The following is a 17,484-nucleotide window of genomic DNA, read 5'->3' on the forward strand; positions in this document are numbered from 1 at the left end:
CCTATTTCATATCATCTCCAGAATTATTTTCGATTGTGCAGAAATTTGTTACTGTGAATATCTTTGGAGAAGGGCTTTATAAGCCGCAAATTCTTTTCGCTTTGTGAATAATGTTTAAACTAAACTGAAGGTCATCTGAAGGACTGTACTTACATCACAGTAATAATACACTGTTGTGTATGACGTCAGACCTTTAGTCGACCATCCATCTAACCTGTTCTTCCGCCATCAAGTGCCAAGCATCTGTCACTCACAACCCTATTAAATGTTGACGTAAATTGATTACAGCGTCAGTTGACACTATCACAGTGATATACAAAAAAGAGTCACAGTCTTGATGACAAAATCAGCAGGTACAATGTTTGTAAATAAAGCGCTTTTACCATATTTAATTCTCTGACGTTTTTCGTTTATGTCATCGTGGCGTTATCAATCCTGGTATCAATGTACAAGACAGTTTTAGTAATGAAACGAGGCCATTTGTTTTTGACTGAGGCGGTATGTTATGTCAGTGACTGTATATAAACCGGATTTCTTGAAGCTACCAATATCATTTCAACCATGAAGTCTGCAGTACTTGTTTTTGTTTTGCTTCTGGCATTTGTTGGTGAGTATTTCTTTCAGTAATTTAGATATCAGGCACGTTTAACATTGATAAACATGTCTTAGAGTTTCATCAAAATTCCCTTGTAAATAGCAAGAAATTAAAACGCGCTCTGAACAATATCTAAACCTCCATTTGTAATGAGTCATTACAAATGGAAGCTTGTACGAAAACTGTATGTGAAAATTCAAATATATTTTATTTTGTAAGAAACAGCGCCTTCTATTTCATGAACAGGGCAACTTCAGATTCGACGCGATTTCGCTTTCTTTCATATATTGCCGCATGTTTTGAAAGGAAAAACTATTAGTACCTTCATCTTCAACATACACAATTTTGTATTTAATTCATTTATATTTTAATATTATTTTTTCAATAGCATAAAGTTATTTCTATGATGTTATGGATACAACATTTTGAATAAATATGCGATGTTCATGCCATCATCTACGATAAGAAAAGCCAGATAACTTCTTTACTGTGGCTAGCACGACGTATCGGAGCGTATGCTTGCTCGGCATCTACGATGATGTTGTTCATAAGTGAGGTAGTATTCACGAAATACCCATTCTGATATCCATGTTTTGTTGTCATCGTTTTAGGGGCACAACGTCCGTTCATGAATTACTGCCCTCAGCACAACTGCCCATTCAACACTGGCTCAAGACTGGACCAATGTTTTTCCGATACTGACTGTTGCGTTGGTAAGTAATATTATTTTCGTCCCATGTCATGAATTGAATCTGATCACAAGTAGTTACTGTTCTTTCCTTATTAGCGTGGGAGTTGTAAAAACTGAAAATGCAATCAACACTTAAACACTTAATGGATTCAACGGACACAAGCGTTTTGACCATATGTAGGAAAATGGAACATATGAAGAGGCAGATCTTCTGTTTGGTTTCCCATCAGAATATCCAGAGTCTTCATCACGAGTTATATATTTTGTCAGACAATAGTGAAACGATCTTCCCTTGGGCTATGTCGATAGTCGTTACACATCCGTGAAGAATTCTATTTATTATTGTTTCCGTTTTATGAAATAAATATATCAAAATCAACATCAGAAGCTTGTGTACAATGTATCGTGTACGTTGTGACGTGTATTCCATTTCGTGAACCTAACTTAACTGTTAACAATTTTTTCGGTACATTATTTTTTGTGTAAATACGGTACTTTGAATCCTAACTCCGACAGGGTCTTAATGCAGTGAATTAAGAGACTGCATGTTTAGACCAGAGGGGGGCCTGCAAGGATCCGTGTTTTAACTGTGTCTATTCAGAACATCTGGTTCGGCCTACCCGATGCACGGTTAGTGTTTGCTCTGTGGTTGACATGGATTAAACACTCGAGCCTCCACACTTAGGCCAGATATGAAGTTCAGCGTTGTGACACAAGACATTAAACTGACATGAATTTCTTTGATGTTTCTATTTATTCCCAATGTAGTGTTGTAGCTGGGACTCCTTTTTAGGTAATGTACTAAGCCATGACGAATATGGCTTACACCATGAAGGGAAGTTTTGAAAGCCTTTAGTCATCATACAGTTTGCAGGTGTTTCTACAGCGCTTGCTGGAAAGTTATGCAAATCAAAGAAAAGGAAAAGCTGGTTGCACAGTTTTGGTTGACTTTAGAGTTTACCCACATGGCTTAAGCCACTGTAAATACTTCCAGTTATAAAATGCATTGTTTTATTTTCAGGGAAATCGTGCTGTGTCGACCCCTTCAGCTGCATAAGGGAATGCGTAGTTACTGACCCAAGCCTACTGGGTGGATTCAACAACAGATTTTGAAGTGTGATCTATCCGTTTTATCCAGGGACAGAAGAACTGTGAATGGTTCCACCGTGGGCAATATCGCTCGAGGCACATAAGACATAAGTGCCTATAATCTGCTTATTTTTGTTTTCAAATAAAATTGCTTAGATTCTCTCTGTTTCGTTATTATTGTTTGTAAAGGTGACTGCTAGGGATTTCTTTTGACGAAAAAACCAAAACATACAAAATACGCGACTGTTCCTAGTTTATAAACCAAAATCGTCCAATCAGTTGTTTGATGGCGGCGCTTGGAATTGCCTTAAGAGTGGTGGGGTAGCTGTGGGGCTAATGTGTTCTCGTCACTCCAAACACGTGAGTGTTCGATTCCCCACTGAGTACAATGTGTGAAGCCCGTTTTTGGTGCTGTCCGCCATGATATTGCTGGAAATTGTTAACGGCGACGTAAAACCAACTCACTCACTCACTCACTCACTCACGTCTTGCTCTAAAACTTTTAATATGGATGTGGCTCTAACTGGATAGTACACCGGACTGTCAGAAGCTGACGAGATTTGTTAAGTGAGGGACGGTTCATTGTCAAAGGTGTGACGTAGTGCTTACTTAATCAGATCATGTGTCAAGCATGGGACTGTACGAGCTCATGGCCTCAAGCACTGCGATGTCAATGAAGCTGTCAGACAGGACCCACCGCAGGGTGTCACCGTGTCCATATTGCATATATCAATGTCCATGCTGTCAATCAACTGATGTCTTCATTAGTCAGATTTTGCACATAAACTTAGTAACGCACTCTGCTAAAGACGGGAAATTGTTCTTTAGAACTGTGAAATCGAAACCACCATTAGTAAACAATAAAACATGTGCTCCACCTGACTGGATGAATCACGTCATTAATGTTTTCACTCATTTTATTGTTCAGTCAATGCTGAGCACGTATATTTTTGTCAAAATGTTATTGATTCAATTTTGTCAATGATAGAGATATAGGGTCATATGTGGACAATGCCTATCTGGGTGAGGAAGTATCCTCCAAAGAAATAATAAATGCTATTCTAGAAATGCATAGTGGAAACGCTCTAGAACTCAGTGGCATTCCACTTAATTTTTATAAGAATAAACATCATTGTTGTCTTGTTTGTTGAAATCTCTATATAAGAGCATTTTGTCTACAAGTATCTATCCATCTGTTTACGTATGGGGTTATAATTTCATGAGAAAGGAAAAATGCCCGGGGACGTATAGACCAATAATACTGCTTGAAGTAACTGGTAAAATATTTTGTAAAATTATTAATAGCAGATGAAAATTTCTTTCTTCGTTGACGAGCAAGCAAGCAATAATATTTTCCTTCTTAATGCTATAATTGGTAACTTCTTTCATTGAACAAAGGTTGTCTGTATTGTGCATTCATTGACTTGGAGGCCGCTTTTGACTCAGTTGACAGATGTGGTCATTACAATCTTTGGCTCGGCAGCGTGAAATTTATTTATGAGAAATACACATGTTTGTTTACCATGAAGGATATAGTTTTACGCAAGTGGAAAGGAATATGTCTTCTCTACGGATTTCAGAATAGTCACAATCCCACATTGAATTCTAGCTGCTTTTAACAGTGATTTCTCGGGAACACCCGGTGTCATCAGTGATGGTCAGTGATAATATGCATAATTATACATTTTCACCTCTGTTTTTTTTCCTTTACTGTCTGAAAATAGTCAAAGACAACCATTTTATTGCATTGATATGTCCATAGTAGGCTAGGTGTATGATGTTTTTGTCTCTTACTGTCATTTCGCAGTTCTCCACGGCTGGATACGGTACTCCCTTATCAAACGTATCATCAAGTCACTCTTCTGTTGAACGCATATACACACAGCATTCATCATCTCGTGTGATAAATCGCAATAACTGTCAAGACCATGTCCGCGGATCAAATACATCACGGATCCCATCAGTGGCATGCCCTGGCATTATCACTATCATTATGATATATTTGAAATATACCTGTCGTATATGATTCATATTAATTCTTGGCACAAAATGTTACAATGTTACTATGTCCCACATGTAAACAGAAAGTAATGAGAATTAGTCTACCCGAAGTACTCCTGTTATGTCGAAGTAATAGGAAAGGGAATCAATATTATGATATAGAAAAAATGATGGCATACCGTATTTCATCAATGTTGAAATGCTAATTAAGTGACTTTATTTCAAAAGACAAAAACACGCTGTTGGAGACAAACACAACCTCAAATATAACAATGATAAATATTCATATCGTTCCAATGCATCTGTCTTGAAGAATAGAATTATAAAGTTCAGAATAGCGACATTTCGACGTAACCATATCTTTGATGGGCAGTAAACGATCCTCACGATATCGACAAATGACGTGTAACCATACTTTTTTGTCTAAATGAAAAATATGTATGTCATATGTACTCGGCCTGTCGAAATAAAGTCCAAGCACAATGTCGATATTCTATTAGAAACGATGCGATCATTAGACAAGACAAGGCGCGTCAGGGATGTTATTTTTACACACTTACAGTCGTGTAAAGCCACAAATAATTGTATTATGAGAGTACATGTGCCTCGGTCAAGTCAGTAACATTAGTGCAACAAAATCGCTACTGTATTTGCATACAAAACCTCTAAAAGTCTGGAATAATTAAGCTTGAGATATGTATATGCTAGGGGAGACGAGACCTTTTTAACTGTAAAAGGAAAGAAATCAGAGAGCGGAACCATGGTCCTGTTTGAACGAAATTGGTCTCACAACCTCTAGAACAACCTTTCATGGTGTGTCTAGCTCGTGGAGCTGCTCACGTAATTACAGAACCAACTTAGCAACTTGAGCTTAAGCTGAGGCGTGCAGGTCGTCCGAGTATTCACGTGTTCACCACAACTTGTTTTTGTTCTAGACTGTACTGGAGGTGGTTTAAAGAGGAGCGTAAACACGAGCGTCAGATACATATGTAGGGGACATCATGAAGGACGTGCTCATCTTCACTGCCATTCTAACAATGGCACTGGGTACGTTTTGCACGTTTGAATATTTCTTCATATGCCTTTTTGTCAGAGCAGTTATAACACGTTTAATCACGATTGTATCTGTACATTTATATATTGTTTGACATCGACATATTTTTTCAATCGTTTCATCTTTCATTGTAAGTTAATACCTGAATACCTAGAGGTATTAACACTATACAATCCTTAAACCCGAATGAATCCAGTGATATTGTTTTTATTCTTGTGCAGTCTTTATGTGACAGATGATGAATGTATTTTGCCATGAACGTGACGCTATGTGAGAATGCACAGTGAATAGTGCGCTCACACAATTGATGAGGTCGATTCATGAACAGATTTTTCTTTTGGGATGCAATACTCCAAAGCCGTGAAACTTCGAATAATCTTTACCATGAAAGTTTCGATAGTTTGACCAAGCGGAATCTGTAAAATATATCGCCTCTGTGTTTTCTGTAAAAACGTTCCCATATCTCCCGCAGTGCTGTGGAAAGATTATCTTTAAAGGTTAATATCTTGACCATCATCGGCTCTTTCATGTACATTTGACTCACAAAATGATTAAAGTTGTTGTAACAGTAAACATGATCACAAGTCATCACAAGTGTTTCCAACTGTGGTAAAAAGGATTAATATATCCTGATCTATCGGTAAATAACATATTCATGTCCGCCTTGTCAACTTGTGTCAGTATATCCTGTATTCATATATCCTGATCTACGGTATATAACATATTCATGTTCGCCTTTGTATGCTATGTTTCCAACTGCAGTAAAAAGGATGAATATATCCTGATCTACCGGTAACATACTCATGTGCCTTTATAACCTGTTTTTTCAACTGTCGTAAACAAGGATTAATATCCTACGCGCTAAATAACATATTCATGTCCGCCTTATTAACACGTGTGTTCAGCTGTGGCAAAAAAAACATTAATGTATCCTGATCTACCGGTAAACGTTCTCTGCTCCCTGTAAACTCTCTTTCCACATGTGGCAAAAACGGATAAATATATGTCGATCTACCGGTATATAACATATTCGCGTCCGCCTGATCACACCGTCTTTCCACTGATTATAAAGGGCTTGTATGCCTTGCTTTACCAGTAAATAACATTTTCATATTCACCTTATTCTTTTTTTCACTTGTTGTTCGAGTTTCATTATACATACGGTTTGATATTTTGCATTGATATAACCAGTGGCAGCAAGACATATCGTGATTTCTAGTTTTAATATTTAAGTCAACAATCCGTTGCGCTAGCATTCCTAAGATTTCCTTAAAATGCACAGGTATTTCGTTTGGCAGAAGTACAAGGCCGTGTGTACTACTGTCCTTATCTACACACCTGCAAGCCTGATATCCACAGCAGACATGAGTGTTGGAGAAATGACAGCTGTAAGCCAGGTAAGAACCAACCTTGTGGTATTTTGTTTTGGAGGAGGGTGTCAGGGGTGTGTTTTTGTGGGTGTGGCGGAGTGGGGTGGGGTGGGGTGGGGGGGGTGGTCATGGTGTTGAGGTTCAAGGGCGGCTGATATTGGGTAGATTCTTCAGAGGGGAACTCGACTTTGTCCGTTGAAGCTTCCAAACTGGACATCCTTTGTGACAGCACGGGCCTTCATATTCTACTTTCATGACCTTGCAACATTGTCCGTGTGATAAAAGATGCTAAGAGTGACAGGATCCAGCCAGTCTGCCATCTATCCATCCATCCCGCCAGACAACCAGCATCCATAAAATAACTGTCCAGATGATTCACGGATCTTCACGGGTCAAAGTTGATCTTCAGCAACCCAGGGGCGACTCATGGGATCCGGTAGTCAAACTCTCAGACTTGGTTGACGCACGTCATCGTATCCCATTTGCGTAGCTGGATGCTCATGATGATCACGAGATTGTCTTGTCCAGACTCAATTATTTACAGACTGCTGCAATAGAGATGGAATATTGCTAAGCAGGGCGTTAAACAAACAACCAATATGTTGGGATCTTTGGCCAGCATGTTAAACAAAGCGATAGCTTTGTCAGAATCCAAGAGAGCGGCTGACAGAGGTCACAGTGTGGTGTGTGGTCTTTTCGACGCTTAATGCACGTCCACGCCTGTTAGCTCATGTAAGGGATCCTATGACGTATTAAGGTATATGTATTCGAAAATCCTCGAAACAACTATCACACCTTAGACTCACTAGCAACAAAGTCCTCGAAACAACTGGTACAATCGACTTTCACACCTTAGACTGACTAGCACCAAAATCTATTCAATGTTATTAAAGAACCTACTAGAATGACTAGAGCCACTGCTACGCTAATAGACCCTGTGGTTGTGAGGACATACTTGTCCGAGACAGCGGTGTTTGCTGAATTTGATAAGAAGGTTAGTGATCACAGAGGAACATATATTTCGTTAGACATAAACATCAACTCCAAAATGTATTTTACTAGACAAGTATGGTGTTACAATAACGGTAAATACGATAAACTTAACCACTGTCACTGAGTAAAGCTTCGGATCCTGACAGAATAGGTCATAAGCTTTGAAAAGAAACTGTTCATTCAATAAGTATGTTATTATGTTTGTTTTTTGAATTGTCATTACGAAAAAGTGTGTATCCCTATGGCACCTGACTACAGCCTCATAACCATGATTTTACTGCAAGCTGGCAAGGTTTTCCCCTTTGACCATGACGTCATTACTTGAAACAGTGTGAGTGAGTTTACTGTTACGCCGCACTTCGCAATATTCCAGACACATGTCTGTAGTCTGTAAATAATCGAATCTACACCAGAACACCCAGTGTTCAACAGCATGAGCATACGCAGTTGGGAACCGATGACACGTGTCGATCAAGTCAGCGATCCTGACCACCGGCTCCCGTTTGTGACCTCTTACGACAAGCATGGGCCACTGAAGACCAATGGTAGCCCGGATCTTCACGGGTATTACTAGAAACAAATCCTTCTAAGACGAATAATGTCCCAAGAACTACAAGCGTATTTTTGGCTCTGTCTTGGTCGGGTTTGGTACAGTCAATCATCTCTCTAGGTCAAAGAACCAAATAGACACAGAAGCGTCTTTCCCAGGAAGTACTAGAAATATAATCAATGTGACAGCTTGAGGGGATCACTTATATTTACCACAAACGTATTTAATGTTTTGATTAAGTGTCGCGTCCAATTTGATTGATGAGCGGATCTTCGTCTTTGATGCGTGTCCTTGTATTTTCTGACGGATCTATAAATCAGGTATGTCTGACAAAACAGCGCCTTAGACTATGCGTCATTTTGATTTGTATGATCTATGTTTTTGTATGTGTTTCTGTGTTGCAGGATTCTACTGCTGTTTGTCATCTACATGCACGACAAAATGCCTCAGACGTGTGTCGTCATCTACACAAGTTCAAAGTGAGTCATTCTCGATAGGAAACTTTTACCAAAGGCCGATAATGAATTACAAATGACGAGTTTTGAAGTATAAGAAAAGGGTTTTATTGCTTTTCTTATTCTAGCTCTTACTCTGCTTCTCAACATAACAGCAATTGATATTAGGAAATCAGACTATAATATTTGCAGGCTATATTCTTGTGTTTAACGCCGCGTTGGGCACTAAAATTACTTGCAATAGTTTCATTTCTGAAGATATTACATATCTGTCATGTTCTTCCCGTCAATCGCTTCATGTATGTTCATATATTCATATTATTCATGTTCAATAAGTTCATGTATGCTTACCCTTATACATGTAGCTTCATCACTGATCTTCATCACTTCATCACTACTGCATATCTGTCACGTTCTTCCTGTCAATCTCTTTGCCATTAAAAAGGCTTGAAAATTAAATTATAAACAATTTGATTACTCTAATAAAAACTGACAGGGTCATGTATGCTGACACAGAATTTGATAATACCATTTTATCAGATGAGAACTGATGTATTGTGATCTAAAACATCTCATACTTTTTGTGTGAAGGGTGTTACTGGTTGGAGGGACAGGACATACTGACTCTTATGTATTTAGCTTCATCACTGATTTTCAGTGATATATTCATGGACCTTGAACTGCTCAAACCTGTAATTCTCTAAAGATGGATCTTTCCAGATGAACCTTGAAGTAACGTGTAAAATATTTCCTTGTAGCAATCCTGTCAGGGGGTTCGAGAGAATGAGGAGAATGAGACTTTTCGCTCTTTCTCGCAATATCGGCATTTTTTCAAAGGAAAGGGTCTTCACATTCTGCATTGAGAAACGTAACCGGGAGGATGGTCACATTCTATTAGAGTGTAACATGGTGTCGTGTTTGTTTCAGATTGTAACACGGTGTCGTGTTTGTTTCAGAGTGTAACATGGTGTCGTGTTTGTTTCAGAATGTAACATGGTGTCGTGTTTGTTTCAGAGTGTAACATGGTGTCGTGTTTGTTTCAGAGCAATGTCCCAAACCACGGCGGATAAAAGTCTGCCCAATTAATGACAGTTATCAGCAGGAACATTGCAGGTCAGACAGAGACTGCCAGTCCCGTTATGGCGGAGGCATATGCTGTCCCGATGTGTGTGGAAGCTACTGTCACCTTAATTATGGGAATGTGTAGAAAGATAAAAGAACAAACTGCACTCCTGCACCTGAGTTGTCGTGCTCCTTAGAACCATAATAAGACCAGAATACGAGACTAACACATTATGAGTTTTGCAGCAAATTCGCTGTACTGTTTTCCTTACAAATGACATTACTCGCTGATCGCGCTTTCGAAATCCAGATTCGCACCAGCCTGCCTGCCTACCTGCCTGCCTGCCTGCCTGCCTGCCTGCCTGCCTGCCTGCCTGCCTGCCTGCCTTTGTGTGTCTGTGACTGTGTGAGTGAGTTACGATCTATAGTCACAGCGGCAATATTTCAGCCATATCGTGACTAAATCAAGTTTTCCATTCACCGTAAATACATAAATTGTTAAAACATGTCAACGAAGGATCGTAAAATCAGCTAGAATAACTAGCACCTCTCTCTAAAACTGGATTGCAAATTAGAACAGCACAGTAAAAAATGGGCTATAGGTGGGCAATAGATTATATATGTATGTATGTATGTATGTATGTATGTGTGTGTGTGTGTGTGTGTGTGTGTGTGTATGTGTATGTGTATGTGTGTGTGTCTCTGTGTGTGTGTGTATGCATGCATGCACATGTATGTACATATGACATAACACTCGAGGAATGGAACTGAGCCAACGTGAAAAGATCTTAATCTGGGAAGTTTTGTAAGCATTTCACTAAATGCAGCAATCGCCCTGTACCATAAAGATAAGCATTACTTTTAATATAGTCAATTTGTATTATCATTACTGTTTGTTTGTTTTTTTAACCCCGCACTCAGCAATATTCCAGCTACATAGCGAAGGGCTGTAAGTATTCATGAAAAGAACGAGAGACTCCCGTGAAGAACAACGTGAACATCGATCTACGCAACTGGGATAAGATGACATGTGACATAAAGTTAGCGAGGTACCTCCCACAAAAAGAGGGGCCGCGGAAGATTAAATGTATAATGATCTTCAGGACATGGCGAATAGACTATCACAGAATTTTATGTTGTACATAATTTAGACCATCAGTTAACGTGTGGCGTAAATCAGTAATCTACCTATCAACACAAGAAACTGATTAATATTAAACATAATTACAGGCTTCATAAGTGATTGATCGATGTTTTTGCTCAAGAATCAGACTACATGTTGGAGTGTTCATGATAATTCCTGTCGAAGTAAAGACGATACCAATTATCTCGGGGATTATTTGCTGGTCAATAAAATAAAGGTGGAAAACACCACGAACACACAAACTGACCAAACAGATATGTCTGTCTTGGTCTCACAGCCATCATTTGGCACAGGTCCCTCACTACTTCATACGAAGCACTGGCAATAGTGATATGTAATGTTTATCAGTAAATTCATTGGATTCTTGAAGCAAGTTTCAAACATGATTTTCAAAAGAAAACGAGGTCATAAAGCGCAACAATTTTTCAAGATTTTGAGATGATCTACAATAAGAGCAAGGTAAGATTCTTTTATATGAAACTCACTGAGGGCTTGGCTTGCCAGTTTGTTCAGGCGTTTTTCGTATGTATCTATGGTTCTGTCACAGATTTCTGCAGGCACAAAAGTTGACGATCAGCCACAGGGCGCCTCAGGACAAGAACAAAAATCAAGCATCGATTAAGAGAAAATGGAAATAGTTTTTAACGCCAGCTCAACCCATCTTGATGTTCGGCGACTAGGTTGTTCCATGGTTAACAAAGGCGCACATAGCATGACGCGCAAGGCATAGAAATTAGGGTACCACAAAGTCCTCGTGTACTGTCTTCAGTAGCTTGACATATTCTTCCGAGTGTTGTCTTTCAAGCTGTGCACATCGTGCATATAACTACATATACCTCTAGCAGGAGAGCACCACCTGAAGCCCGACTTTTTCACCAAAAGACACATGACCAAAGTGCACCCGCAAAGTTACCCAAAGTGAACCAGACGATGCAAGGCGAGCGACTAGACTCCACGTTGTAAGGAGACTGATACGAGTCATGCCACTTTCTAAAACCAGATTCACCAAATACTCATCGAAACTTCTCAAACTTTCATGTTTGCTAAACAGGCCTCATGTTCTTCATGGAGTGTGCACTACAATTATATATCGCTAAGATATTCTCATGTCACATAATACCCTGTTTTTCTATTTTCTTTCTCACACATCACACTGACCTTGTGAACTTGCTTGTGAACTCCGTCTTGTGTTGTGGCTCATTTGCCTTTGTCACGTTCTTGTGACCTGTTGATCGTTACCATACATCTGTTTGTTATTTGTGTGTCATAATGATATTTGTTTTTGATATATCAACGGCAGGGTAGTCTGTCTTTACACAGAAGCTTTATTGCAATCCAAGATGAACACTGTAAACATAGCCATAGCTTCTTACTCCACAATACATGTATGCAATATATTTTTTTCCAAATATTTTCTCATGATTTGGCTTCAGAAACCAGATGGTTGCCGCATAACCAACTCATAATATTATCATGACACTTCCGATTTGTACTCACTGACTGGTCGTTTAGCAGCACAGACCATTATTGTTTTACACACCTGTACTAGCACGGCCCTTAAATAACTGAACCTGAAACTGGCAACCCAGTAGATGAGATCTCATAACAGTCCAACGAGTTTGGAAACACGAAGGAACTCCGAGAAGAGTGTAAGCTAGACGACAATTTAGGCTGCTGATAGCCACAAAAAATATATCATAGGACAATGTCGTGTTGAGGAATGTCAAGCATGTTGGACAATGCATTGAGGATAAAAAAGGAGCTCCAAGAAGTAAAGTGACGTCCAATGTAATTCACAACGTATACTACAGTGTCGACAAAAGACTAAACGGAAGTACGTATAACGGGAGTGAGTGCGTGAGTGCGTGAGTACGTGAGTATGCGTTTGGAAACATTCCAAATTTATAACGACAGGTGACTCCAGTGGGCTTTAGACATTGTACCCATGCGGGGAATGGGGAATCGAACCCAGGTCTTCGATGAGAACCACTAGGCTACCTCGCCGCTCTTAGTACCTAGAATGATGGTAGTGGACGGAAAACCAGGGACGTTTTACACTTCTGTATGTTCAGTGCAAGATGGCAAAACAGATCACGTAACAGTAATGTTGCAATCATCACTTCATGTTTGTTTTGCTTTGTCTTTTCCATATTGCATAAGAAGCATGTTGTGTGAGTTTATTTGTTTGCCTTTATTTTAATCACGTCGAAAAATGATGAAATGCGGGGATTAAACTCCTCTACTGTATTATTTCCTGACCAAACGGGCCAGAGATAATCTCAAATATTTCATCTTAACCAATCACGGTCCTGTTCTGAAGGAATTGTTTTATCTAGTTTTACACGATAGATGTCGCAGCTTTATTGATGAGGGTAGAAAAACCTCTGTCGAAAAACAGTTGACGTTTATGTAACGTATGGATAGAAAATGAAATTCATTTTTCACTGATATGTCCGTGTTGTCATGAATTGCGACAAAAATACATACCACACCATTTTGTTGCAGAACAATCCCTACATCCCTATATATCCCTATATATCCTTGTGACAAAGTAATAATGGATATTCTTGTTCAATTGTCTTTGTATAACGAATGCGTTAGCCAGAAGAGATCTTCTAATGAAAGGAATTGTATACCCTTAACTATTCATGTAACTCTCATGTATATGGGTCGGAGGCCTTTCATACAATAAACATCTTTTGGCCTCGACTGGACTACTCATCAATACGTTGATGCATTTAGGAAACTGGTCGTGGTTGTGTTGGCAACAGCAGGTGCGATGTCTCCTGGTGTCAGCTGAAGAATGATAACTGCATACGTCAGCAAGGTTCCAATAATCTGCAAAAAGACGTAAATATGACACTGATGAAACGTGGGCCATCCAGATACGTCACTGAAAGCTTGCGACACAAAGGAAATGTTTACTCAGATGTTTTTAAAAATCAATTTTATCAAGACGCTGTATATATGAAAGGGAGAGAGAGATCCATACACAACACTTCTATCATGTTGACATTTAAAAAAACCCAACATTTTGTTACTAGTATGTTTTCTGGTTTTCCTCTATCCTGATCGACACTTTATTCATGGAGTCAGTCTTATAAATAGGCATTGTTATGTTCATATCAACATTACTCACTCATGAGTTATGATACCTACAAACACTATGTATAAAAATATATCCATCTAATTAGAAACAAGTGTATAACACTCACAGTGAGCACAGATGAGCCATCTACTGTAAACAACCCATAAACGGTGTAGCCAATTGGAGGTCCTGCCAGTCGATTTGCAAATATCGACACCTGAAATGAGTTTGTTGCAGACGTTCCATGATTTATTTGATACACTGTTCTGAACTTGACAGTACAAAAAAATGACTTGCACTGTGGAGTTATTCAAACCTACGAACGTACGAACCTACGTACGTACGTTTTACGTTGCTTAAGGATCTGAATCCAGATAATAAGTATACCGCGATGTTGGTATCGAACACGGGAAGTAACCCTCAGACAAGAACTACGTTCCTAATTACTTTATGCTGGTACCCACTTCTTCATGTACTTACAATTTGCAGGGTCTTGGGCGATAGTTGTGACATATCCAGCTGCAGCAAGTCGTCAAGGCAACCATGTGCCTGAAAATGTATAGAAATAAACGTTAAGATATAGATATGAGGTGGGAACCACTCGTTCACAATCTAATTTAATTATATGTTGCGTTGGTGTTTTATGTGGATGGGAAACACGCTAGAGATAGAGAGAAGGTGTGTTGAGACGGTTCAGAAACTGGCTTAAAGGGGCCATAACTACCCGCCTTTTGACCACCCACCAGGGCCATTATTCTCGAATCGTTCGTAGCCCTGGGAATGTTTAACTTTGTAACCAGAATAGGCTTAAGATGTCCGTAGGGCTAATAACGTTTTGAGAATAGCTTGCCAGCTTTTAAGCAAAAGCTACATCCGTCTTCAAAGTGACCATGAATACGTGAAGACGTCTAACGTCTTACTTATCACCTAACCTCAAGAAACCTGTGTCTTCAATTGTTTGAAACGTGTTGTCCTTTATAGCGGACACACTGAAAATCAGAATTAAAAAGAATCTGGTATCTTCATTGGTTGAGAGAACGTGGAAAACATAATCTCAAACATATTTTATTTATCTAGCCTCTGTCGTCTACAACACATACATCGATAAGTCGAATTTACTACTTGGTCCCCCACAATTCGACTCATCCGGATTTGACTGTATTCATTTACATTCATATTCATTGTATTCATAACCTTCAGGTACGGAACCCCTGCCAACCAACACCTTTCAGACAGATGCTCAAAGTGTGTTCCTTGATTCTGATTTGCTGCTACCCGCAGTGAAACATTTGTTCAGTGCCAAGGATGTGTATTACTCCTTGGTATTCTCCAATGGGAGGAGATATCACTCGGCTGTTCATGCCACTTAACAGAAAAATCATACAAATTAGCCAATGCATTCTGCTGAAATAGAAATGCACTGTTTGTTCACTTTTTGCATGCTTGCTGCTTACGGCGCACTAAACGATTGTACCAAACCACTGGTATCGAAGAAGCGTAGAATTAAGCTGAAATGTGTGTCATCATCTTATTGGCTCTCTCGGTAATTTCGATCAACTTCGCATGCTGATGTCGGATAGTTTTATATGTATAATCTGCAGCCACTAACAATTCTAGTTACTAATCTAAACTACCAATTGGAATCTTTAAAATACATCTATCTACAGAACATGCTACTCAAAATTTTACAAAAATCCTTTAAAAACCAATAATTAAATGAGACCTGTGTTAAAAAGATCCTTAAATGTTTTCACAATAAAATATTTATCCATTGTGATGGGGACCAGCAAAGTATCAGACAGGCCATACTGCATATCACCGTTGGCTACGCGGTCTTGATGGCAGTACATAATGGCGGGCCGTTTTTTGCAGGATTGATTTCAGAAACGTAAACGTCGATGATGCCTGCTGGTCCTTCATACTAGACATAGGAATGAGCATGAACTCCTCAAATACTTATATTCATAAAGTAACGGGCGTTCCTTGTTAGGGCTACTAATGATTGTTGTTATTCGTTTGGGTTAATGTTGACTTTTCTGTCAGTAAATAGCAGGGTGGATCGTCAATAACGAGACAGCATTAGTACAGGCTACATGAGTTTTAACACAATAATCTCAAGGCTGAAGCACATATCCTTTCACCACAATTCATGATAGAAAGAGTGAGTTTCCGTGTACACATGGACACTATTTGAGAACACTGTGAAACACTATATTGTGATACTATTTGAGAACAGCTTTGGAACGTAATATAGCAACAAAATTAACTGATTTCCTAGAGGGCTAAATGGCTTTTGCTGAAACCTTGTTTGATTCGGTAACAAGAATCAAGGTTGCAGCGAGCCTTTATGTCTATTCAGTAGCAGGCATGTTGGGGACATGTGCAAATTTGACACGTCAATGAACAAAATGGATTATCAATGTTTTGTTCAGGAATGTAGGGATGTGTGCCACAACCCCTTGTGTACAGTATAAAACCCTGTGCGGTTTAAAAAGCCCACGATAAATGACCAGAAGGCCACATGAATACATGCAAACACATAGTTACAGATACAGCAAAGCGCCTGAAACTTGGACAAAATACTGAGACCATATGTTTAGGTCCTACCTTCACACTGAGGTTGGCAGACATCAATGTAGCCGTAAATAAGGTACATATTCCTGTTGTCGCTACAGCAAGCGCAGCGAGGAATTCCTCAACGGTGAGCCCTCCTCTCACCAGACCAAACAACAAGAAACATATCACAGGGATAAACACAGCGTTGCAGTAAAACAGAAAGTGTGTCATCATGCAGTTAGACTTGTCTAGTATTCTCGTTAAGATGACATGTTGGTGTCTGATGGCTTCGCATTTCATGTCTGCATTTTCGTCTTTCACCATTTGTTTGACAGCTTTGTTGATCGCATCAAATTCCTTCCTCAGAATGTAACAACACCATGAAAAGAAAGTCATGACAATAAGGAATGACACTGCAGAAAACGTGTTTGTTACACAAACGACAATCATTCCAAATGCTTTTGAGATACCGTTCATTTTGATGAAAGGAACGTTGATTTCATTCAAAAAGGCCTCTGTGAAAATGGTGGCAGTAAGCACATTATTTGAAAGTATGACAACTGCATAGATACAAATTGTGGAAAGGAAGATGACTAACCTCACCTTCAATTTCTTCATACTGAAGGCAGTTCCAAACTCTTTCTTATAGTCTGAAATTTCTTTCAAGAAGACATCCATGTGCTTTGTGCTCGCAAAAAGAAGGCTTGTAGACAGGTAAGCAGAACCAAGAAAACAAATGAAAAAAGAAAGAAAGGTCATCAAACTTCCTGAAAACCCCTCTCTAGATTTAAAGATGAAGTAGAATCGCGTGAGACTGCTCCATTTTAACAGCTGGA

At 39.2% G+C, this 17,484-nt stretch overlaps 2 protein-coding genes and 1 long non-coding RNA gene across 3 annotated transcripts; 2 read left to right on the plus strand and 1 right to left on the minus strand.

The window, feature by feature from the left end:
- The first annotated feature begins 526 nt into the window (after window positions 1–526).
- LOC137282589 (uncharacterized) lies at window positions 527–2,537 on the plus strand. Its single transcript, XR_010956825.1, has 3 exons — window positions 527–607; window positions 1,207–1,308; window positions 2,308–2,537. It is a non-coding gene; the product is annotated as an uncharacterized lncRNA (long non-coding RNA).
- A 2,816-nt stretch (window positions 2,538–5,353) lies between these two features.
- On the plus strand, window positions 5,354–10,020 carry LOC137282590 (uncharacterized). The gene is made up of 4 exons (XM_067814362.1): window positions 5,354–5,423; window positions 6,729–6,827; window positions 8,748–8,822; window positions 9,842–10,020. The coding sequence occupies exons 1-4, from the start codon at window positions 5,378–5,380 to the stop codon at window positions 10,003–10,005; spliced, it is 384 nt and encodes a 127-aa protein (XP_067670463.1). The 5' UTR covers window positions 5,354–5,377; the 3' UTR covers window positions 10,006–10,020.
- Window positions 10,021–13,666: 3,646 nt separating this feature from the next.
- On the minus strand, window positions 13,667–16,723 carry LOC137281217 (uncharacterized). The gene is made up of 4 exons (XM_067812341.1): window positions 16,700–16,723; window positions 14,573–14,641; window positions 14,220–14,309; window positions 13,667–13,842 (listed from the first exon to the last, which is right to left on the minus strand). The coding sequence occupies exons 1-4, from the start codon at window positions 16,721–16,723 to the stop codon at window positions 13,726–13,728; spliced, it is 300 nt and encodes a 99-aa protein (XP_067668442.1). The 3' UTR covers window positions 13,667–13,725.
- Between the last annotated feature and the right edge of the window lie 761 nt (window positions 16,724–17,484).

The sequence above is a fragment of the Haliotis asinina genome, chromosome 4, assembly GCF_037392515.1.
Source record: "Haliotis asinina isolate JCU_RB_2024 chromosome 4, JCU_Hal_asi_v2, whole genome shotgun sequence".
NCBI lineage: Eukaryota > Metazoa > Mollusca > Gastropoda > Lepetellida > Haliotidae > Haliotis > Haliotis asinina.